Source organism: Helicoverpa zea, chromosome 25 (genome assembly GCF_022581195.2).
Source record: "Helicoverpa zea isolate HzStark_Cry1AcR chromosome 25, ilHelZeax1.1, whole genome shotgun sequence".
NCBI lineage: Eukaryota > Metazoa > Arthropoda > Insecta > Lepidoptera > Noctuidae > Helicoverpa > Helicoverpa zea.
Window position 1 is genome coordinate 8629336 of NC_061476.1, and position 22349 is coordinate 8651684.

Consider the following 22349-nt stretch of genomic DNA (forward strand, 5'->3'; position numbering starts at 1 on the left):
TATAGTTCGGCCATTCAGAGAATGCGTTCCTGACACGTCGCGATTGAACTGACGACGTAACTACATTCATTGATTATTGATATAATAATGTTGTTTTAATGCTCCTCAATTGTTAAAACGGTAAACAACCAGCAAAAATATTTTTATCGTAACTGCAACGCCATTGCAAAGTTACGTCGTCAGTTCAATCGCGACGTGTCAGGAACGCATTCTCTGAATGGCCGAACTATAAGAAACAATTTATGACACACTTCGCACGTAGGTTCGAGCCTACTTATGGCTCGGAACTTCGCTTTACGCAGAGTAAGGCAAAGCAAGTGGATTCAGTAAAGTTAGATAGGTGCCTACTCATACTTCAATGGATCACTTTCAATGAATATGCTGCGATACAATTATTTTTTTGTGCGCTATGTGTGTCAAACCAACTAACGAACCCCCTCGTGGTGAGTGCAGCGTTAGGGAGTATTAGACTCTTACTGAATAAAGCCCACCATTTTTCTTCTCGGATATCAACTCTTTCGAACAATCCCATGGCCCAACCAACGTTAAATTCAGTATGCGTTTTGTTATTCCTTTTAAGGAAATAGGCATAATTGTGACAGTGACAGCATCTGTTTTACGTCAGTCTGTCTATTCACTGTTAAATGTCAGTTTCTATATAACTATTAACTAATTTTGTATTCAGGACTTCTGGATTTTGTGTATGTGGTGAAAATAATTACACATTGTTATTGATTTCTGTGTTAAATAAACAACAAATATAACTATTAAGCGACCATGATATGAGCACTAATTCACCAAATAATCAAGAAGAGTAGTTTTAATCATTTGACTAAAAAACAAACGGTATGTTATTTTTTTGTTTTGTTTGAGATTCAGTCAAGTTTGAACAATAGATGGTTACATATTAGTCATTCTAACTTGTTTCTAACAATTTCCAATCACCACACCTGTTGTGAATGCTATACTTTTGCTAAACTACTGAATCTAATCTCGCGAAAGTCGTTTGAAGTACATGATATTGCAAAAATCATCAAATTCTCTAAAATTCGTTATTGATGATGTCACAGCATTAATCAGGTCATAGAAGATAGTTAGCGCACAGAACCCTCTTATTATCTATTAATCTGTGATCTATGTAATTATAGTTATCTCTAATATTTATGTGCTGATGATATTATTTTTCGTGACTAGGAATCGTAACATACTTCCTACTGAATAGACTTTTGCTAGTAAAACATTTGTGAATTATTGATCAAACTATCCTATTGTAATGCACTGGTGTACAATATAGTCCAAGTTGATGTTTATTGAAAGTATGCCAATTAGATTAGCACTTTCTCACATCAATCTTTAAAAACAACGTAAAACGCCCCCCTTTTACCACTTCCTAGCGTTATATCTGGAAATAAGTGGTGATGAACAAACTTCCCAGAAAGACAGCTGTCTGTTACAATTTATTATTTCATTACAATAAGTATATTATACATATAAATGTTGTGTTGACCTTGTAAGTCAAAGACAACCCACTGACCAAGGAATTAAATAGTTTACAATAAAAAACTCTAAAGTAGCAAACCTATTATAAATCATAGCTTACTTATAAAACTAAAGAGAATTCATCGGAATCCATTGAGTACTTTTTGCATGAAAGCAGAATAAATATCCATACATCCCGCCATACATAGATATGAACTTTCACATGTACAATATTAGTAGCTATGTAAATAAAGGTAAAGTTTTTAAATAGTTATTTTGGTAGAATTTGTATGTTCTTCCTTAAATGGCTTCATTAGATTGTAATCTAATTACTTGTGTGTCCGAGCCGGCCTGAGGCTTATGTCAGCACTTAATAATCCACTATGTTGAACATCATGTCTTGTCTTAAGAAAAAGAATATCATTTGTTAAATACATTATCTAGTATATAAATATGTAGACACTATAAAACTATCTTTAAAAACTAAAATACCATGTACTAAAATAAAAACATATATAAAATTACATCAATTATAGTTCGGCCATTCAGAGAATGCGTTCCTGACACGTCGCGATTGAACTGACGACGTAACTTTGCAATGGCGTTGCAGTTACGATAAAAATATTTTTGCTGGTTGTTTACCGTTTTAACAATTGAGGAGCATTAAAACAACATTATTATATCAATAATCAATGAATGTTATTACGTCGTCAGTTCAATCGCGACGTGTCAGGAACGCATTCTCTGAATGGCCGAACTATAGGCGTTGAAGTATTCCTCCGCATCACTGTTCCCATAATGTGTTTGCATGAAAACTGGTATACAAGATGATAATGTAAATATAATTGAAGAACATACATATTTAGACTGAAATGAAATGAAATGAAATGAAATGAAATGAAATCGTTTATTTTGCAAGTTGGACATAAAATCACTTTTACACGTCATTTTTAAGAACGCTGAGGTCGGCATTTCCTAATGACTGATCCCTGAGAAGAAATGCCGAAACAAACTCAAGGGTCATAGTCTCTTTTAAAGTCCAAACATGTTATAAATCAAATAATATTAGGTGTGAGTGTCACCATGTACGCGGTCTGGAATGGCCTTTTGAGGAAAGAGCCACATCAGGCTGGAGCTGACCAGTCCCAACAGACGGCACGCATGTATCAGTCGTCGTGTAGCTCAACCACATCTTAGGGAGCTCAACGACCTGTCACACGACGATACCAGATCTGCAGAACATTTAACACTAAACAAAGAAATAGATTAAGAACAAGAGTGTTCTTTTGTAGTATTTGAGAATTCTTTCCCTATAATATGTTTAATTTAAACACACCATTAGGGAATTCCCGAGTTGCAGAATGATGTAGTTAATCACAAAAACACGCAATAACTACCGAACCATTATGAGTTACACCATTGTCTGATAATTCATTTACACCATCAAACAATAATAAAATACTATTTATTTCAGAATAATTATGACAGTACCCACAAATGCATCATACCTAATAAATAAATACAAAAGTTTCTATGTATAGATGTTTATTCCTTTTTCACGCAAAAAATTGCTTGATGGTTTTTGATAAAACTTGGCAGTGATATAGCTTATATTCATCAAAATATCAGGCTGATCCCAAGCCATTTCTTATCCCATGGGATGCAATTCAAACTGGCGGAAGCTAGTTTTGTAACTATCCAGTGTATTACAATAACAATTATGTAACTAGAAATGAGCAATTAATATTTCTTTCATTTAATGCTAAGATAATAGTTAATATGATTGTTATTGTATACTCATTACAAATAATAACATTGTATGCATGCATGACACATGTAAACCAAGATAATGCTATTTATCCATAAGTAATACTAATAATATGAATGAGAAAGATTTTTATGTTTGTAACACTGTCTTTCACGATGGATATAAGTGGATTAAGATGATTTTTGTGTATGGATATAAGGCAGGATGATGATAAGGATGGATAAAAGTAGTACTCTGAACAAGGAGATAAAACATTTGTTATACATGATGATGATTTGTTATACATGAAAGTTGAACGAACTTTACCTGACACAGTATTTGTGTCAAATAATATGTATGATTTGTTAACATAATATTTTTATTCAGTTTTGCTTAAAAATTGAAACAATAATTAATCCTTAACTGTGTTGCCTCAAAGGGAGGCCTATGTTCAGCAGTGGACGTCCTATGGCTGAGATGATGATGATGATGATGATGTGTTGCCTCTGTGCCATACATTTAAAGACTGAAATATTGATAGAGCCCTAATGTCAAAAATTTGAATTGTTTCAGTGACGAGGCCAATCATGGCTGAAACTTTGGACCCGTTGTCACCGAGCCTGAACAGTGCAGGACGAGGTGATTCAGGCATTGTGCAGAAGTTGAGGATGAGGATCGGCAGAGGAGGACCAGTTAACAGGCCTGTTGGAGAAGGTATGATCTTATTTAATTAAAAATGACACTAATATTGTAAAGGCGAAAGTTCCGAAGATTGTGAGTACCTAATGGGCTTTTGAAACTTAGCAGGTGCATAGCACAAATGTAATTTTTATCCAAGTGCAGAATACAGAAGCTAGTCATCTCACTAAACCTGTCATTTTTGACAGAATTAATGTTATGGCACAGGTCAAAAGAATGCAACTTGGACGTGCTATTACACTCGTTGTACTATCAATTTCGACCTTGACATCTTAGAGAAACGGTTTATTTTTGCGTAACGTGGAAACGCTAGACTTGGGACGTCCTTGGTCTGCCAGTGAGGAGTCGTAATATCTATGTATTCAACAGTTTATTGTCAGCATTTTTAACCGACTACCCAAAAGGAGGAGGTTCTAAATTCGAATGATTGTATATTTTTTTAGAGTAAATAACACGAAGTACCTAAGTATGTAATGTTTTCTTAGCGTATATAATCTTGTATAAAGTTTGTTTGCTTAGAAGTGCTAATCTCGGGAACTATCGGTCCGAAAAATATTTCTGGACATTGCGGGTAAAACCACTGGCGAAGGCTAGTTTTGTTTTAAAGTAAACGCAAGTCGATTCAAGGCACAGTAAAGACACCAGCAGATCAACCTACCCTAATCTGTCAAATTTTAGATTTCAAGGTCACTATGGTCTGTTTGAAAATAATTATAAATAATCTAGCATAGTTCCGAGCCGTTAGGTTTGAAATGAGTGTGACACCTCCGAGGCATTGTTCGCTGAAGGTCGACAGATATGGCGCAATGTGGTCAATTGGTCACTCGCCTATCAGTAATACTGCAATAGTGATTAAGTGAAGTCGTTGAAAATGGGTGAAAAGTGCTCCACAGGTGTATTTTTAAAAGCCTTTTGTGTTTTTTGTGCGCAAAACACTTGATAGTTTTTGACTCGAGTTTAGTTTTTCAATAATGATGAGAATGAATCCTGAAGAAATAAGGCACATTTATTTTGAACACACTTCTATTTATTGTGGAGAAAATGAAATTATTATTTTATGATTAAAATTTTTAAGTTGCATCTGTTGATTAAACAGCTGTCCGTTGATTAAACAACTTACTAATAAAGGATGTCAGCAATTCAGCATGTGCAACGTTGATGTGGAACAAACTTTATTTTGTTAAATTTGAACCAATAAAAACCCAGCGAAAATCTGTAGTACTTGTTTCTTAAAAAATTGAATAACAAGTAGAGACTTCTACAGTAATTCTGCTGGAAGAGATGTCTTATGAAATAAGTTGTGCCTTTGTACTATTTTTTCTATTTTTCTTCTCGTCTGAGTTCTGTGTTTGTACATAAACTGTTAAATATATAAATAAACTGATGTTTTCCAGGATATGTGGAGTTCGGAGAGTTCAGGACAGAAAGGCCTGGTATCAAGAAAGTGGGTACATTTGCCGGAGTCTTCTGTCCTGTCGTGCTGTCCATGTTCAGTGCTCTAGTCTTCATTCGAATGGGTGAGTCCACTATTACTATATACTTATGTAAAAGTAGTAGAAAGTCGTGTTAGTTACACATTTTATGACTTAAGAAAGGCTGAAACGTTTAAGCTGAAAATTAGAGAGGAGATAGCTCAGAACCAAGAGGAAAAGGACATAGGATATTTTTTGTGACCATCCGGCTATACGGGGCGCGGGTGAAACCGCGGGCGAAAGCTGTAACTGTTCCTGCCCGAGCATAGATGAGCCAACATCTCCTAAAGATGTCCCGGAGAGGGGCGAAAAACTTGTCGAGTATAGGTTCGGTTGCTTGGCAACTGTCTCCTTTGTGCAAGTAAATCAATCCTAATAAATACACGTTGCGTATGCAATCAATAAATACATGTTTTGTTTTCAATGTTTATCTATGTAATGATTCAGTGCGCGCAAGGTCACTCTGAGATAATAACACGCGTCAGGTCAAAATTGATGAATTAGTACGTTCTACTAGATTTCACCCGCGACTTAGTCCACGTCCAGTGGGAGCTATGTTAAAATACCTAGCTTAACTCGATGGCCATCTCAATCGGTTATGCCGTTTTATCTTTAGACTCATAAATCAATTTTAACGGGACCCTATTTACTAAGATTTCGCTGTCGGTCTGTCTGCCTGTCAAGATTCTTTATCCTGTGAACCGTGATATTTAGATGGTTGAAATTTTCACAGAAGATGTACTGAAAATTATAATAAAATATTTTTTTAGGAGGTTGCAATTCAAAAGAAACAAAAGTGATTTTTTGGCCGCATTATACATAAAAGACATAAAGATAACGAACTCTTTGTGCGCGAGTCGGACTCGCATGTGTGTGGATGTGCTCCGAAGTTAGATGCAAGCCGCCATTAATCTTGACAGGTACTATACTTTAAATGTTTATATTTCAGGTTACCTAGTAGGCAATGCGGGTCTGTTGGTGACACTAGGCCAGTTTGGTCTAGCCTACCTGATCGTGATATTCACGGTGACGTCCATCTGTGCCATCTCTACTAACGGGGCCGTTGAAGGAGGGGGCGTGTATTGTATCCTTTGTTAATAGAAATAGAGATTTCTATAACATATCTGTCGTTTCGAAGTTAGAGACTGAATTTTAACATCGTTTGTATGCAGCTAAAGTCAAGAAACATAGGTATTTACCTACTTAACAAATAAACAAATGTACACATTTTACATAGCCAAACTAAAACTAATTTTAATATACATATACACAGCGTAAAACTAATAAAGCGCATCAAAATTGGCCTCCAGTTCTCCCTGGCTGGCAACATTGCTACGTTCGATGTTAATACTCAACCTAAGGCTAGTGTCAACTGAAACTCCAATCGCAAAACGAATGTATAGGCTATAGACATCTACTGTAAGGAATAAGACTTAAATGCTGCTTGCGTAACTACTACGTGTTTCTAGTCACATGTGTTTCTTACAAAGTTGTTTGTTTCTATAAGTATGCGTTTTTAAATTGAGCATATTCAACGTTAATTCCAAACATGTTGATTCAAAAAGTCATAGTACTTAGAACGTTCTCCGCTCGACATAGCCCACCGTATCAGCAAGCTGAAGTGGCAGTGGGCTGGCCATATTAGCCGAAGAACCGATAACCGTTGGGGTAAACGAGTTCTAGAGTGGAGACCACGCCTCGGCAAACGTAGTGTAGGACGTCCTCAGGCACGGTGGAGTGATGACTTGCGCAAGACGGCTGGCAGGAGCTGGATGCGAGCAGCCGAAAATCGATCTCAGTGGCGTGCACTTGGAGAGGCCTATGTCCAGCAGTGGACTGCGATAGGCTGATGATGATGATGATGATGACTTAGAACGTTCTAGACACATATCCTTAACCAGCTCTCAGTCATGATAAGCAGGACCCTAGGTCCTGAGTTCGGAGGAGCAGTGGGCACGCTGTTCTTCTTCGCCAACGTGGTGTCCAGCGCGCTTTGTATCTCAGCCTGTACTGAAGCTCTTGTAGAGAATTTTGGAGAAAATGGTATGTTATGTTTTACAGGTATTTTCTTTTTTTGTGCTTCCTTAACCAAAGGGAAAAACGGACCCTTTGATGTGTCTACTCGCTGTCCATCTGTTCGTCTGTCAATACCTCTGTGTCCAGGTTACATCTCATAAACCTGATCTTTTATTTTGCTACTAGTTGTAAACCGCGGTGCCATCCTCATCTTGTGGAAACTGCTTTCCGCACGATATAATAAGTAGACTATCACAATATCTTCTTCGTACCAAATTCCATTTAAATTGGTTTATTTTTTGTAATGATAGCGTTTAAGACAGACAGAGTTTTCGTAGAGACTTTCGTATTTATAACAATGGTAAGGATTTTCTGAATGTACCTTATACGTTTTTCTACTCCCTTACCAAGAATTCTTCGTCTTTTGTAATATGTACCATAAATCCTTATTTTTCCAGGTTACCTAGTAGGATCCCACACAGGTATTCCAGACGGCTGGTGGTACCGCTTCCTGTACCGTTCGGGGCTAAATGCTATCGGCCTAGGCGTTTCCCTGGCCGGCGCGTCACTCTTCGCCAGAACCAGCCTCGCTATATGGATGACCATGCTTATCTGTCTCGGAAGTGCTTTTATCAGCTTCTTTGTTACTCCTCTTGCGTTGGTAAGTGTTGTTTGAGCATTTTTTTACTTTAATTTGGTAAAGATAAAGATATTTAATTTTGCAAATAAGGGTAAAAGATCCGCCATATTTTATCAATTGGCATGCAATATAATGTTAATAAACCAAAAATGATTGAACATTGGTGAATTGAAGAAGACGGTTATCATTTTGAATTAAAGTTGTTTATAATTTTGAATAAACCTATCATAATAATCATAATAATTTTACAAATGGTTAATTAGAAGTTTTAACCGTCCACAAATTAAGTAGCGCAACCGTATATTGAAAATGTCGATACGCTAGAGGGCATCATTGGTATTAAAGACCCCCCTTTATTTATTTACCAGCCGTTTTCCCTCAGTCTCACTCGCGCCCCATGGGAACTACTGCCCTTATCGGGATAAAATATAGCCTACGTTACTCGGAAAGAATGTAGCTTTACAACAGTGAAAGAATTTTTTAAATCGGCTCTGTAGTTTCGCAGCCTTTAGGATACAAACAAAAAAATTTTTACTCTTTGTTATATTAGTATAAATAGGGTGAAAACGGACAAAATAATAATATACCTATGCAATCCTCTCTTTCACGTACAATTATGCAAAAAAAAAGTAATGACCCTTGTTGAAGCAACGAATTCTTTATTTTATTTATTCAGGTTACATAAGACCTTTACATAAGAAAATAACACAAAAAAGTACAACAATTAGTTTTATAATAAATATTCTTTCCAGATTGACAAACCGGACACGAACCACATCGTGAACACTACAGCATTTTACTACACTGGCTTAAATTCCACCACGTTGTATGATAACCTATACCCTCAGTATGGAAGGGATTACACCACCACTGACGGTCAGATGGTGGACTTCGCGTCCGTCTTCGGGGTCCTGTTTACTGGGGTCACTGGGGTCATGGCCGGGGCTAATATGAGTGGTAAGTGGGTAGTTTGTTAAGCTTTAAGTAAAGGATTATATTTTTTTTGGCTGTTCACTGAAGTGAAAATGATGTTAAAGTAGCCTATATGTTATTTTGGTGTATAAGCTATGTTACTGCTGAGTTTCATCAAAATCTGTTAAGCCGTTTGCGCGTAAGCGCACTAAGCGCGTTATGAAGTATCAAACATACATACAAACACACTTACATAAATCGAACCTATTAGAGCGATAGTGTTTCTTCTGATACTGGACTTTCTTCTGTAGTTTACATCTTTTTATTATAATTGTTGAGTTTGTATATAACTGCAAAATCAAATCAAAAATCATTTATTCAAACTTCACTGCTGTGTTTTTCTGGGAAGAAGAAGTGGTGCAACAAACTCCTCAGCAACATATGTCTGTTTGTAGGTTAGAAGAACCTTTCAACAATTTATTATACCTCTATATAGATTTGTTTACTGCAGTGGTGTATATTGCAGTATACAATATGCAACCACCACATGCTAGCTAGCACTGACGCTACATACCTAACTGACTCAAGCATTTAATGAATTTGATGAGCTGCAAGTCTAAATAAATGATTATCTCCCAGGTGAACTGAAGAACCCGTCTCGCAGCATCCCCTTCGGCACTCTAGCGGCTCTCCTCTTCACATTCGTGTCGTACATCGCTTTGAGTCTACTGACGGCGGCGACGTGTACTAGAGACTTGTTGATCAATAACTACGTGTATTTGCTGCCTATTAATATATGGCCGCCTTTTATTGCTGTTGGTAAGTGTTCAAAATAAAATAAATAAGATTATGAGGCTGTCAAGCGCGGTAACATTGAAATTTAAACTTTATTTCCTCACTATTAGGCTTTATTTTTATTTTGCCTCTCACAAATGCTACTGCAATGAAATGAAGGACATTAAGGTTAAGAGACGGCATTCTGGTCGAGGTTTTTGGACCGCGTAATCCAATATTAGAGAGAAGGGTAGGCGAGTCAATATTAGAGAGAAGGGTAGGCGAGTCAATATGTGATGCGAATGCATTCAATATATGTGCCTTTTAAAATTTAACAGGAATTGTCCGAAAGTTGTGAGCTTTTAATCTGAAATGGCAAGTCACTCAATTCAAGGAAAATCTGTAATTTCCAGGATTTATTTTATCCTTTATTCTATTTTTTCGCAGGTATGCTGATGGCCACATTTTCAGCTGGTCTGTCAAACTTGATCGGTGCTTCGCGAGTGTTAGAAGCGCTAGCGAAAGATAACATATACGGTAAGTTCAAACTCAAAATCATTCATTCAAACTTAAAGACAGCCCCGTAATAAATTAATAATTTTCTGACTCACGTCAGACTTCTCGAACATTATTATCGGACAGATTTTTTTGTAGGACGATCTAACAAGTTTCTGACCCAAGTTTGTGCGTTGCTTTATTATAATAATAATAATAATAAGCCCCGCAGGGCATCTGAGGCGGATGACGGGGAGTAGCGACCCCGCGGGGCTATATATCCGAGTGCTCCAGGGAGAGTATACTGTCCCCCATCTCCGGCTTGCCGGAGTGAAGCATGACGGGGGATAGGTCTCCCGCTTCTTGGCTTGCCTTCATCGGCCGGTCAGAGTGGAGTCGCTAGAGCAGGGTTAATAGCCCACTCGGAGGGTAGGTGCCTCGTGGTAAGTGGCGAGTGGGCCGGTGATGCTGGACCCACAGGGAGCGCGTGATCTGCGTTTAAAGTCCGCCGAGGTATCCTCACCCTTCAGCCGCTCATGTCCCTGTTGCCCTCTTGTTGCTTTTCAGTGACTGATTCCCGGGGGCCCAGTAAGTGAGTTGGCGAGTCTCCACCTGCCATTTTAACATGTATTTAATACATTGTCATCGGCAGGTGCCATAGTTCCCGTAGTTTCCCCATTCCTAGTCCATTAGCATCCCATCACAATAGCCCAAGTAGTTTTCATCCATAGTTAGCAATAGTTTAGCACAGAACCGGGGATTGTCCTTGGGTACATTTCTATAGTGTATACGGGGATAATCGTCGGTTTTGTGTCGCCATTTCATTAAAGTTGTCTCAAAAGGGCTTCAGCATGTTGGCTTCGGCCCCACGTTCGCCTTCCAAAAATCCGGGACTCTGTAGTCCCGTGGTCGGTCAGAGACATACAAGATAAATAATAATAATAAATCATTTATTTCAGACACAGTCCATACTTATTACAATAAATTTGATTAAAAAAGATAAAAAAATTGTCACGACATTTCACAAGAACATACACACAAAAATTAATAATACAGAGTCAACATCAATAAATCAATAAATTTCATATACAGCAATTATTGCTATCAGTGTTTTCTATTTATTTCTTACAAACAATTCTTCACCAATTACATAGGACATGAGAGGGCAACCTTAGATAAATGTCTTGCTAACATGTTACATTTGTACCTCTGTAGGTTTCCTCCTCCGTCCGATGGTCTCCCGGTCCGGCAACCCAGTCCTCGCTGTGATCACATCCTGGCTTCTAGTCCAGGTGGGCATCATGGCAGACTCTCTCAACGCCATCGCTCAGGTCAACTCCGTACTCTTCATGACCAGCTATTTCGCCATTAATCTGGCCTGTTTGGGCTTAGATCTCGCTTCTGCACCGAATTTTAGGTAAGTTTTTGAAGGTGTTGTTTTCTGTAGATGGTTCATATATCTATAAGAATCTTTGAAGATTTTGTATTGGTTTTATAGGCGGGTGATATAAGTGATATTTTAGGCCAATAATTAAAGTCACTGTCTAAGGTTTAAGTTTACAGACAACACAATAGACGTTAGTATTGCTTAAAACAGTTGAAAATTTAACGCGAAAAGTCATAGTAAACACTGATTTTTAAACGGTTTTATTTAGCTCACCCCGTTTGTTTTTTTATTATTTATTCTTCGGTCAAATTTAGAAATTGAAATTTCAGTTCCTTCCTGTTGTCAGATTGATCTGAAATTTGGTACACTCCTTTATTTCCGATGAAAATTCTATATAGTAATATTTCAATATAGTAACATTGCAAATCCAAGATGGCCGCCGGTACAAAATGGCGGATTACATATTTTTCCACAACCCTCTCAATATGGGTATCAAATGAAAGGGCCACACAAGTAGAATACTGTCAGCAACCCCAGCGGGGCCCAACAGGGCCAAGGCCTCCCGGGGCTGCGGGATTGTTCGAAAGAGTTACCGTGGCCCTGGTACATAAAAGGCCTACGACGAAACAACGGTTTTTAGTCAGTAAGAGTCTGGCACTCCCTCACCGCTGCTGACCCACAGCGGGATGATCTACCAAAGTATAAAGATATGCTTTGCCATAGGTAGGATTTCAGAGGGGCCCCACGTTTTTATTTTAGTCTAATATGACCGGGACCACCTACGTAGGTTGATAGGTAAGTAACATTTATTTTTATTTTTGAGTTATCAGTGCACATTAGATAAAACCGTTTAACTTAAAAGTTTTTTTACCCGATTTTTTTTATGTTGGCGGTTAATTTGGGCTTAATTTACATTGTAACAATTGTCAATATATAATGGATTTTATTTATCAGGTCGCTCTAAGTTAATTTTATATTATGTTTATGTTAAACTGAGAAAAATGGTTGCAAATAGTCAGACCTATTTATCAGCTTGTTTTGCAACAGAAGCGTGTGTCACCTCTTTTCTATAGTCGGTTAAACTAAATTTTAATTTTTGACAAACATTCTGACAATAATGTATTTTTAACGTCATCACCAGGCCGACATTCAAGCAGTTCTCCTGGCACACGTCCCTGCTCGGGCTGCTGGGCTGTGCAGGCATGATGTTCGGTCTCCGCGCGGTGTACGCGTGCGGGGCAGCGCTGGCGTGCGGCTCGCTGGTGGTGGCGCTGCACCTGCTGTCGCCGGCCGCGGCCGACCCTACGTGGGGCTCGCTCAGTCAGGCATTGATATTTCATCAGGTTAGTTTTATACCATACTGTATGGTATGTAGATTATATCAGGTTTTTCTTTGGCCAAAAAGCCGGAAGACAAAGGTCTTAAAATATAATAAAGATCAGCCAAATTTTAAAATTGTAACTATGCTGTAATTATTTCGCTTTATGTTGAATTTCTTGAATAACTGGTGGTTGTAGTGATGTAACTTAACAAAATAGAATGAAAATGGGTCGGAATTGCCGATTTGAAATGTGAAGTACAATGTATATTGACGTTGCCACTAACAATAATAATACGTAAGTCTGACATAGTTACCAAATACTCGGATCAAACCATTAATCATTTACGAAAAATTTTCAAGCTTTTCTCATCTTATTCATCTGTCGAACTATTTAAAGAAATAGCGATCCAACGAGGTAATGCTGCCAACCTCTTGGGCACGCCATGGGGAAGAGTTTTATTGATGCTTTTTAGTTTTAGGTTTTTTTATTAGAATAGTTTTTATTTTAAATTCAAATATTTGTAAATGTGGTTAATGAAGATTAAAAAAATAAATATTAAACATTGTATCCAGGTCCGCAAATACCTGCTGCTGCTAGACCCTCGGCGCGAGCACGTGAAGTTCTGGCGTCCTCAGATGCTGCTACTCATCGCCTCACCGCGTCAGTCCGCACCACTCATAGACTTCGTCAATGATCAGAAGAAGGTATGTCTCATCATCATCTTCCTGCCCTGTTCCCAAGTCATGTCATGTCTTTTTCTTCCATTCCTGTCAGACGTCATACTTACATCCACTCCCTTCTGCTTCATGTCCTCAGAAGAAAGTATGTAATGTACAGATTAAATGTTAAATCTTCGCAATCAATATGGAACTGTTAGTTAGGCCTCTGCCTCGAATTTTGGGCAGCGGGGCGGCAGCGGCGGCGGCGCGGGAGCGGGGCGGGCAACGCATACCTGTTCTCGAAACTAGCGGGCAGATCGCGCGGCGCTATAGCAGTGTAGTGTTGTGTTCTGTTGTGTTTGCTGTTCCATATGGGTGTCCTCTCAAAGATGACCGAAATAATTAGCTCTTGCACGTCCGAAGACATTTTGATACGTCACAAAAAAAATGTATAACACTATGCCTACAATGCAGACGCCCAACGCGGGCGGTCACCGCTTGACTGGAGCGCACCGCTCGTTGCCCGCCGCCGCGCCGCTGTATTCGAGGGCCGGTCCATTTGATTATACGCGTAAGATCCTGCCGCTAGCGCGCCGCCGCCGCCGCCGCCCCGCTGCCCGCAAAATTCGAGGCAGAGGCCTTAAACTTCTTAGAATGGGTGTGGCTCTTATGTACCCTCTTATGTACTTCACTTATGTGCTCTTCTTATGCACTCTCTTATGTACTCCTCTTATGTACTCTCTTATATACTCCTATTATGTACTCCTCTTATGTACATTCTTATGTACTCTCTTATATACTCCTACTAGCAAACCCGGCGAACTCCGTTCCGCCACCAGATGGCTTCGTTTTATGTAACATATTGTTTGGTGATATTTTTTTTTTGTTTTTCCTGAATTTTCTTTGCTATAAACCTCACGGAGCCCGAGACCTTTCCAACGAATGCAAAACCGTGGAAATCGGTTCGTGCGTTCTGGAGTTATAGCGTCAGGGAGGAAAACCGGACTTATTTTTATATAGTAGATTATGTACTCCTCTTATGTACTTCTCTTATGTACTCCACTTATATACTTCTCTTATGTACTCCACTTATATACTTCTCTTATGTACTCTTATGTACTCCTCTTATGTACTCTTATTATGTTCTCTTCATGTGTACTCCACTTATGTACGCCTCTTATGTACTCTTATTATGTTCTCTTCATGTGTACTCCACTTATGTACGCCTCTTATATAGGTACTCCTCTTATGTACTCTACTACGTAGAGTGTGTACTGAGTAGTATATAATTGGCAAACTCTTTATGTACTCCTCTCAGGGCGGTCTGTTCGTGGTGGGACACGTGCGGGTGGGGGAGCTGGACGGCGCGGGAGACCCGCTCGCCGCCGAGCACAAGTACTGGCTCAAGCTCATCGACCATCTCAAGGTAAGTATTGGTGCAGTTGTTAACAAACTCGATGTCGATGTTGTTTCGAAACTAAATTCAAGTCCTCGCAGCGAAAAAGTTTAAATCACCAAAGCAACAAATAATTGTCTTCTTGTTAAGGGTGATTTAAAAATATATAAAAGATAGATGGCGCTTTATGTCCGGAATAAATTTCTTTTTTTTCTTATTTGTAATAATAAATATCCTATGTCCTTTCTCAAATTCCAAGCTATGTCTGTACCCACACAAATCGGTTCAGTAGTGTAGGCGTGATGAAAAGACAGACATACAGAGTTACTTTCGCATTTATAATATTAGCTTGGAGGGTATGCCATACGGTAAGCGCCGTAAGAACATTCCGAAGCAGCATTGCTCGTGAAGCCGCCAATGCGGGGCGGGTGATGCCGTGCGGAGTGGCCTGACCCTATGGTTCATTCGCTTTCCTGAAATTCAACTTTTGTACCTACTGAGAAAGCAACTGATTGAATTGAAGATTGGCGCGACTGGGCTCTTTCACCAATCCATATAGTCTTCCTTGAGCATATCGTAGTTTTTTCAACCTATCTGCAGCTCGGTATTCAAACACACCTGTCCTATCCAGGTGAAAGCCTTCGTCGAGCTAAGCCTGTCATCATCAGTACGCAGCGGCGCTGCGCAGCTGGCGCGGCTGGCGGGGCTGGGCGCCATGAAGCCCGACACCGTACTCCTCGGCTTCAGAGACACAGCGCCACCCACCGACTGGTTCCAAGAGTATGTATACAGTAACTACCCCCCAGGTGAAGGCATTCTTACAGCAGAGCCTGTCATCATCAGTGGCTGGCGGGGCTGGGCGCCATGAAGCCCGACACCGTACTCCTCGGCTTCAGAGACACAGCGCCACCCACCGACTGGTTCCAAGAGTATGTATACAGTAACTACCCCCCAGGTGAAGGCATTCTTACAGCAGAGCCTGTCATCATCAGTGGCTGGCGGGGCTGGGCGCCATGAAGCCCGACACCGTACTCCTCGGCTTCAGAGACACAGCGCCACCCACCGACTGGTTCCAAGAGTATGTATACAGTAACTACCCCCCAGGTGAAGGCATTCTTACAGCAGAGCCTGTCATCATCAGTGGCTGGCGGGGCTGGGCGCCATGAAGCCCGATACCGTACTCCTCGGCTTCAGAGACACAGCGCCACCCACCGACTGGTTCCAAGAGTATGCATGCTAGCGGCAACTACCCCCCAGGTGACGGCATTCCTAGAGCTGAGCCTGTCATCATCAGGGTCGTTTGAAACAGTGGTAGAACCTATAGGTTCATAAAAATAATAGAAGCTCGACTTCCAGGACATGCGCTGGTTCCGCGAGTATGTATGCTATCAGGGTAGTTTGATACAGGGGTGCTTTGAAACAGTGGTCGATACTATGGGTTCATGATGTTAATTGAAGTTTGGCTTCCGGGATGATGATGATGATTAAGTTTGCCAAAGTGCCATTGTTTATACATGAACTTTAAATAAATAAATAAATAATAAACCCCTTTTTCCCCACAGCCCCTCCTCCCCGTACAAAACGGACATTTTCGACCTAGAATCCGGCGAAACAGTGTTCCCGTGCCGTAAGCCGACGGACGTCCGTCTGTCGGGCACGGAGTACGTGCGCATCGTGTCGGACGTGCTGTCCGTCAATAAGAACGTCTGTCTGTGTCGGCACTTCCATAAGTTAGATATGGGCAATGTTGAGCGGTGAGTTCTGTAATAGTTAATAGATTTCTAAGCTGATATTATAAGCGAGGACTTCTAATTGGCTTTCTGTCGACTATGACTTCCTTCTATTGATTAGTTTTTGTTTAGCTGTAAGTCCTCCATAGTGTACTAAATAAATAAAATAAATTTACGGCTGTGTATTTAAATGTTTTGATCTGCTCAAACATTATTCGTTCACTATCATAATAACGTAAGTTTCTGTAAATAAAGCTTAAAGTTGATTAACATTCAGTATGTCTGGTTTTATTAAGTATATCAAACTTATTTTGGTTTGATTACTGTTTTGTTAAGAGTGTTTGCAGACAAGCTTATATTCTGCGTGTTTAAACGATTACACGCGCGGCTCATTTTCGTTTAAAATAATTGTCGTGGGTTCGGTCGTGTTCGCGAGCATGCATGAGGCACGCACTTTTAGTTTAGTTGACTTTATCATTAAAACAGATTAATAATTTTAAAAGACCTCCTAATTCCAATGGTTAAAGTATCGGCCTTGTGGTCTTTAGGTTGTGAACATATTCATGGAACAAGCATATTTAGCTTTTTTGGAAAAGTTTCACATTCCAGCCCCCCTTTTTTAACTCTATATACCACACTTTACAGCAAATCAGCCACCCTTCAATACATAGACGTCTGGCTAGTCGAAGTCCTCTCCCCGTCCTGCGAGGAGGCGTTCACAGTGCGAGGCTTGTTCGCGCTGCAGCTAGCAGCAGTGGTGCGCAGTGCGAGAGGCTGGCAGCACCTGCGACTGCGCCTGCATGCCGTGCACGTGCCCGCGCAGCCGCCTACTACTATACATGGTTAGATTCACTGCTTAAATGACTGAAGAGAAAATGTCCGAATTTGACTACAAATGCGTACCTTTTGTAGCTCTTGTCATCTCAATATGTTTCTCCATGCATTTTGATTTAACAAAAGACGCCACGCGATTAGTAATTTTGTTGATACTTGAATAGTGTGATTTTGAACTTACTAGTTCAATTTCAGACTTGAAAGTTACATACAAGAACTATGCTTTTTAAAGTCAAACAACTTTGCACGACAACTAGAATCTGCGCAATTGTCAAAATACATTAAATAAAACAATTCTGCGCAAACACAACGCATCAAATTGCCGATTTTAAAAAGCAGTTATTTTAATAGATCCATTTTGTACCATACCAAAATTTCTCCAAGACCCTTCTAAAAAATTGTACACTATTTGTTATTAAATTATGTTCATATATGTTATTTTAACAATTAAAGCACTGGTACTCAGCTGAATCCGGTTAGACTGGAAGCCGACCCCAACATAGTTAGGAAAAAGGCTCGGAGGATGATGAAATGATGATGTTATTTTAACAATTGTGACATTAATTATTATATCTATGATTATACAGAAGCGGGCCGCACAGTGACGGTAGGCGAGCACTCGGCGCTGGAGTCGCTGGGCGCCGGCCGACCGCTCCACGAGAGGCTCGACAAGCTGCTCAAGCTGCTCAGAATTAACGCCACTATACATATTGTGAGTATGATAAAAATAAATCCATCCTACAAATAATAATACTGCAGCACAAACACACTTCGTTTCATTTCGCGGTTCGCAACTTCCGAAAACTGATAGGTGCGCGTAATTGGCAATGTTCCGAGGCGACAACTATACTAAGCATACTTTCTTGGAAATTGATGGGGTGGTGTAATAATGACCGATAATGACCGATGTAATAAACCGAAAAAAAACGTGACATAGATGTGAATTGGTAATGCAAAAATTCTTCAAAACAAGTTATTTATTTGTATAATACAGTAAGAAATGTGAAATGTAATGAAAACACATATTTTTAAAGTCCCCCCCTTTTTTGCTTCGTCGACAAATAACAAAACAACGTTATTTTTTTCAGGTGACAGAATGGCCTAAATTAGATGAATACAGCAGATTTTCTAACGACAACGACAACAGCATGTACCAACGAGTGCCCGTCGCTTATTTACAAATGTAAGTAGAAAATGCCATAGCTATAACTGTTTTATGAACCTCTATTTCAGGTATTTCTAGCCAAAAACATACCCTTATGTCGGTGTTGGAAAAAAATACCGCGTGATTTCACCGTATTTTGAGGAAATAAGTTTATTGATGCCTAGCTTACACCCGTGACATCGTCCACATAAATTCGTAACTGTAGCATTACGATGAGATTGATACACCCGTGCATCGGAGAGCACGTCAATGTCGGTCCTGCTTGTGATCTCTCTCCGGTGGTGCCGGATTGCCGTCCCATCGGACGCAGAGAGTGAAGGAATAGTGAGTGCACCTGTGTCTGTACAAATGCTTGTGCACTATAATATGTCCTGCGCAGCTGTCTGATCTCTTTGTGTGAGAACAGCCTCCGTGGCCAAAATTAGCCAAGAACAACTAACGAACATTATTTTTAACAGTATGAATTATTTCAAACTTGTCGTTTCAACTAACCCCTGTTTCAATGGACCCCAAAACCTCTTTATTTCAGCGTGAACAATATAATAAAGCAGCGCAGTTCTCAAGCGACGGCGGTGACGTTCGTGCAGCTGCCCGCGCCGCCCAAACTCACCAACACCAACGCTGATGATTCCGTCTGTGAACATTATTTGAAGGTAAGCCACACAAATAGATAACTATATTTATTGGATTAAATATGTACTTTTTTTCTCCCAAACTAAAATTTACGAGGATAGAGTGCTTTAGATATAGTTTTAGTTACCGGCACAGATAACGAGCTCTCGGCGGAAGAGTGGGGATCGCTTTGCACACTGTACACATAAGGCAATAAACCAATAAATCGCTTCTGCGCAGGTGAAGGTCATGGCTCGATATCCGTGCCGATAACTATACGTCGCACAGAAAGGGCTTGACAGAATCAAATGATGTATTTATTGTGTACAAACAAAATAGTATGTACAAAGTTTGAAACTACTAAAATAACTAATTTGTAGCAACTGTTGCAAGTTCCTAAAACTAAAAGTACTGGTATGTACTATTAACCAATGACATAAACCTGTCCGTTTTTTAATTTTTCGTAGAGACAATCGAATACAATAAGGTCGATTTTCGACATGCACTGTAAAGGAGGAAGCCTTTGTAGTTATGGCAGTTCGGAATACAAATCTACACACACTAAGACTTCTTAAAAGTTGCTAAAACTAGAGCATTTAGTAGAAGTATCATAATTTGATTATCATACTGCTTCATATAAGAAATAACAATAATTTTTATTTCATTTACAGGTGCTAGACGAATTCACGAAAGATCTTCCACCCACCATTTTAGTAAGGGGTTTGAAATCGGTCACATCAACCGCGCTATAACTCAACAGTACCTGTGACGTATTTAGCAGATCTCTGTAGTTGTCGCCAAACTTTATGGGGTCTCGCAACTAACTTCAGAACACAGGACACAAAGCGCGAAAATGGTCATAATGCTCCTACATTAAGAGCTTATTTCACTTTGCTTAATTCAGTCGTGAAAATGATGCAGTTACTAAATTCAGACAAATGTAATCGCATTTAGGAAGGTAGGTTTCATTAAATAACTTAGAAATCTAATTAGGCTACTTTTAGTAAAGTCTAATAAGCTCTTTATGACCATTTACGTGCTTCACCGTCCGTGAACCTTTGGTTTGTAGGTATCACCTAATAAAGATTTTTGTGTAAACGTCATTAAGTTTGGAGCGACTTTTACCTGAATTATGATCTAGACAATTGGACCAATTTGTAGACGTACTCAATTTTTTCTAGGTAATTTTATGTAACCGTGCTCACACATCTATGCTTGATTTTTTTTTATTTTTACATTGTCATTACTTTGCCCATATGGTCAAAATAGTAGGATTATACGAGTGATTTTATCTAAAAATTTATTCGAATGAGTTACCAAGTAAAAGGCTTTTTTATCAGCGACAACATAAACGCCCACTTTTCTTAAAACTACCCTTTACTTTTAAACAGTTGTTGGAAGAAAACTGATTTTTTTGATTTTCCAGTTTGTTTTTACTGCGAGATAATATTCTAACTTTCTTTTTTCATTGAAAGTAATGTAGTTGTGTGTGCACCTGACACTGTTAGGTATGTATTTTATTATACTAATGCTTAATATTTTTAGTAGCAATCATTTTTTGTATAAAAATTCATGCTGTTTAAACTATCATAAAATGATAATATACAGTGGGTGTTCAAAATATTAATCAAGACTCAAGAGCATGTTTTCTAAATCTCCATTTTGATTTATGGCACTTAAATAATATGCAAAATTAGAAAGTTTTTTTTTTTTTTACTTTGCCGTAACATATAATAAGTTTTAATGCAATATGGGAAAATATTATACAGCAGACTGTCAACAAAATGTTTCACAACCATTCATGATAATTTGAACACCGACAGTATTTATCATAAAACTCCATTAATGGTGCTATTTTCTATTACTAAAACTAGTATGCTGAAATTTCTCATCTTATTTTCATCTTCACCAATTTGTAAGAAAAAAATCATATGTAGGTAAATATATTATCATTAGGTATTACACAATCACATTGACTTCATAAATAGATAGACTTTAGATAGATCAATTAGAAAAAAGCCTTAAGTTCTTACACATAAGGTATATATCATTCGCTTATTCTTGTTTGCATTATCTATCTCGAATTTGCTATTATTTGTATATTTTTGAAAACTAATATTCACTGTTCATTTTTACCCGAACTGGTAGCTGGGTTGAGGAGGTCAGATAGGCAGTCGCTCCTTCTAAAGCACTGGTACTAAGCTGTAAGACGGTTAGACTGGAAGCCGACCCCAATTGGGAAACGGCTCGGAGTATGATGGGTTATTTTCATTCATTAAAATTGGGAATTAATCACTTTTATATTTTTCTTGTAATGTCGTTATTATTATTAATTTAACCAAGAAATGTCCATTAATTGGTTCTCGGTATTAATTTAAACTATGTGACATTTTTCGGTTGAAATTCAGACTTGTATTAAAAATCTTTGACAATTCCTAAATTGACTTTTATTTAGTTTACTTTTACTTTTGTATACCAATATGTTTAGTATTTGATATTATTATGACTAGTTTTTAAGTTTTTGTAATAAATATGACATTTACTATTTACTCCATGTTTATCTGTAATATGTTCGTGATCTTTTATTTATTTTTGACGATTATATCCAAAAGTTATCTATTATAGCGGTACCGAATGTTTTGTGCAGTTGACAGCTGTCAGTTTTCAAGAGAAAATAGCGTTTTTTGTTCTGACTGACAGCATTTGTCAACTGCACCGAAAAACGTTCTATAATTTGCTTGTTTTTGTCACTGTTGGCTTTTTATTGCTTGCTCAAAACGAATAGTTATTCTTTTCAATAGGGCTTAATTGCATACTTGATTTCATAAGATGTCTATACGTTTCTATACAAGACTAATCGTTTGTCTCCTAAGGTGCTTTTAGACCAAATGAACAAAGAACTAAAACATTCTTTCGCAGCATTTAAGCATATACATATTTCTCTATCAAATTCTTGTAACTTCAACAGTCGCTATGCATTCTTTCGTTATTCTCTCTAAAATAATTTGAT

The 22349-nt window shown here is 38.7% G+C and overlaps 1 protein-coding gene across 2 annotated transcripts; it reads left to right on the plus strand.

Annotated features, from left to right (window-relative positions):
- Positions 1-651: 651 nt before the first annotated feature.
- Positions 652-21908, plus strand: LOC124642645 (solute carrier family 12 member 9). 2 transcript variants are annotated; one of them, XM_047181198.1, is made up of 20 exons: positions 652-846; positions 3800-3940; positions 5320-5442; positions 6347-6481; positions 7306-7440; positions 7872-8074; positions 8806-9010; positions 9605-9784; positions 10187-10276; positions 11450-11651; positions 12763-12964; positions 13516-13647; positions 14921-15028; positions 15630-15778; positions 16561-16752; positions 17374-17570; positions 18150-18274; positions 18651-18745; positions 19257-19380; positions 20011-21908. In XM_047181198.1, the coding sequence occupies exons 2-20, from the start codon at positions 3814-3816 to the stop codon at positions 20089-20091; spliced, it is 2805 nt and encodes a 934-aa protein (XP_047037154.1). In that variant the 5' UTR covers positions 652-846; positions 3800-3813; the 3' UTR covers positions 20092-21908. The 2 variants fall into 2 exon arrangements, with proteins under 2 accessions (XP_047037154.1, XP_047037155.1); XM_047181199.1 differs by lacking the exons at positions 652-846; positions 3800-3940 and adding an exon at positions 4731-4818.
- The last annotated feature ends 441 nt before the right edge of the window (positions 21909-22349 follow it).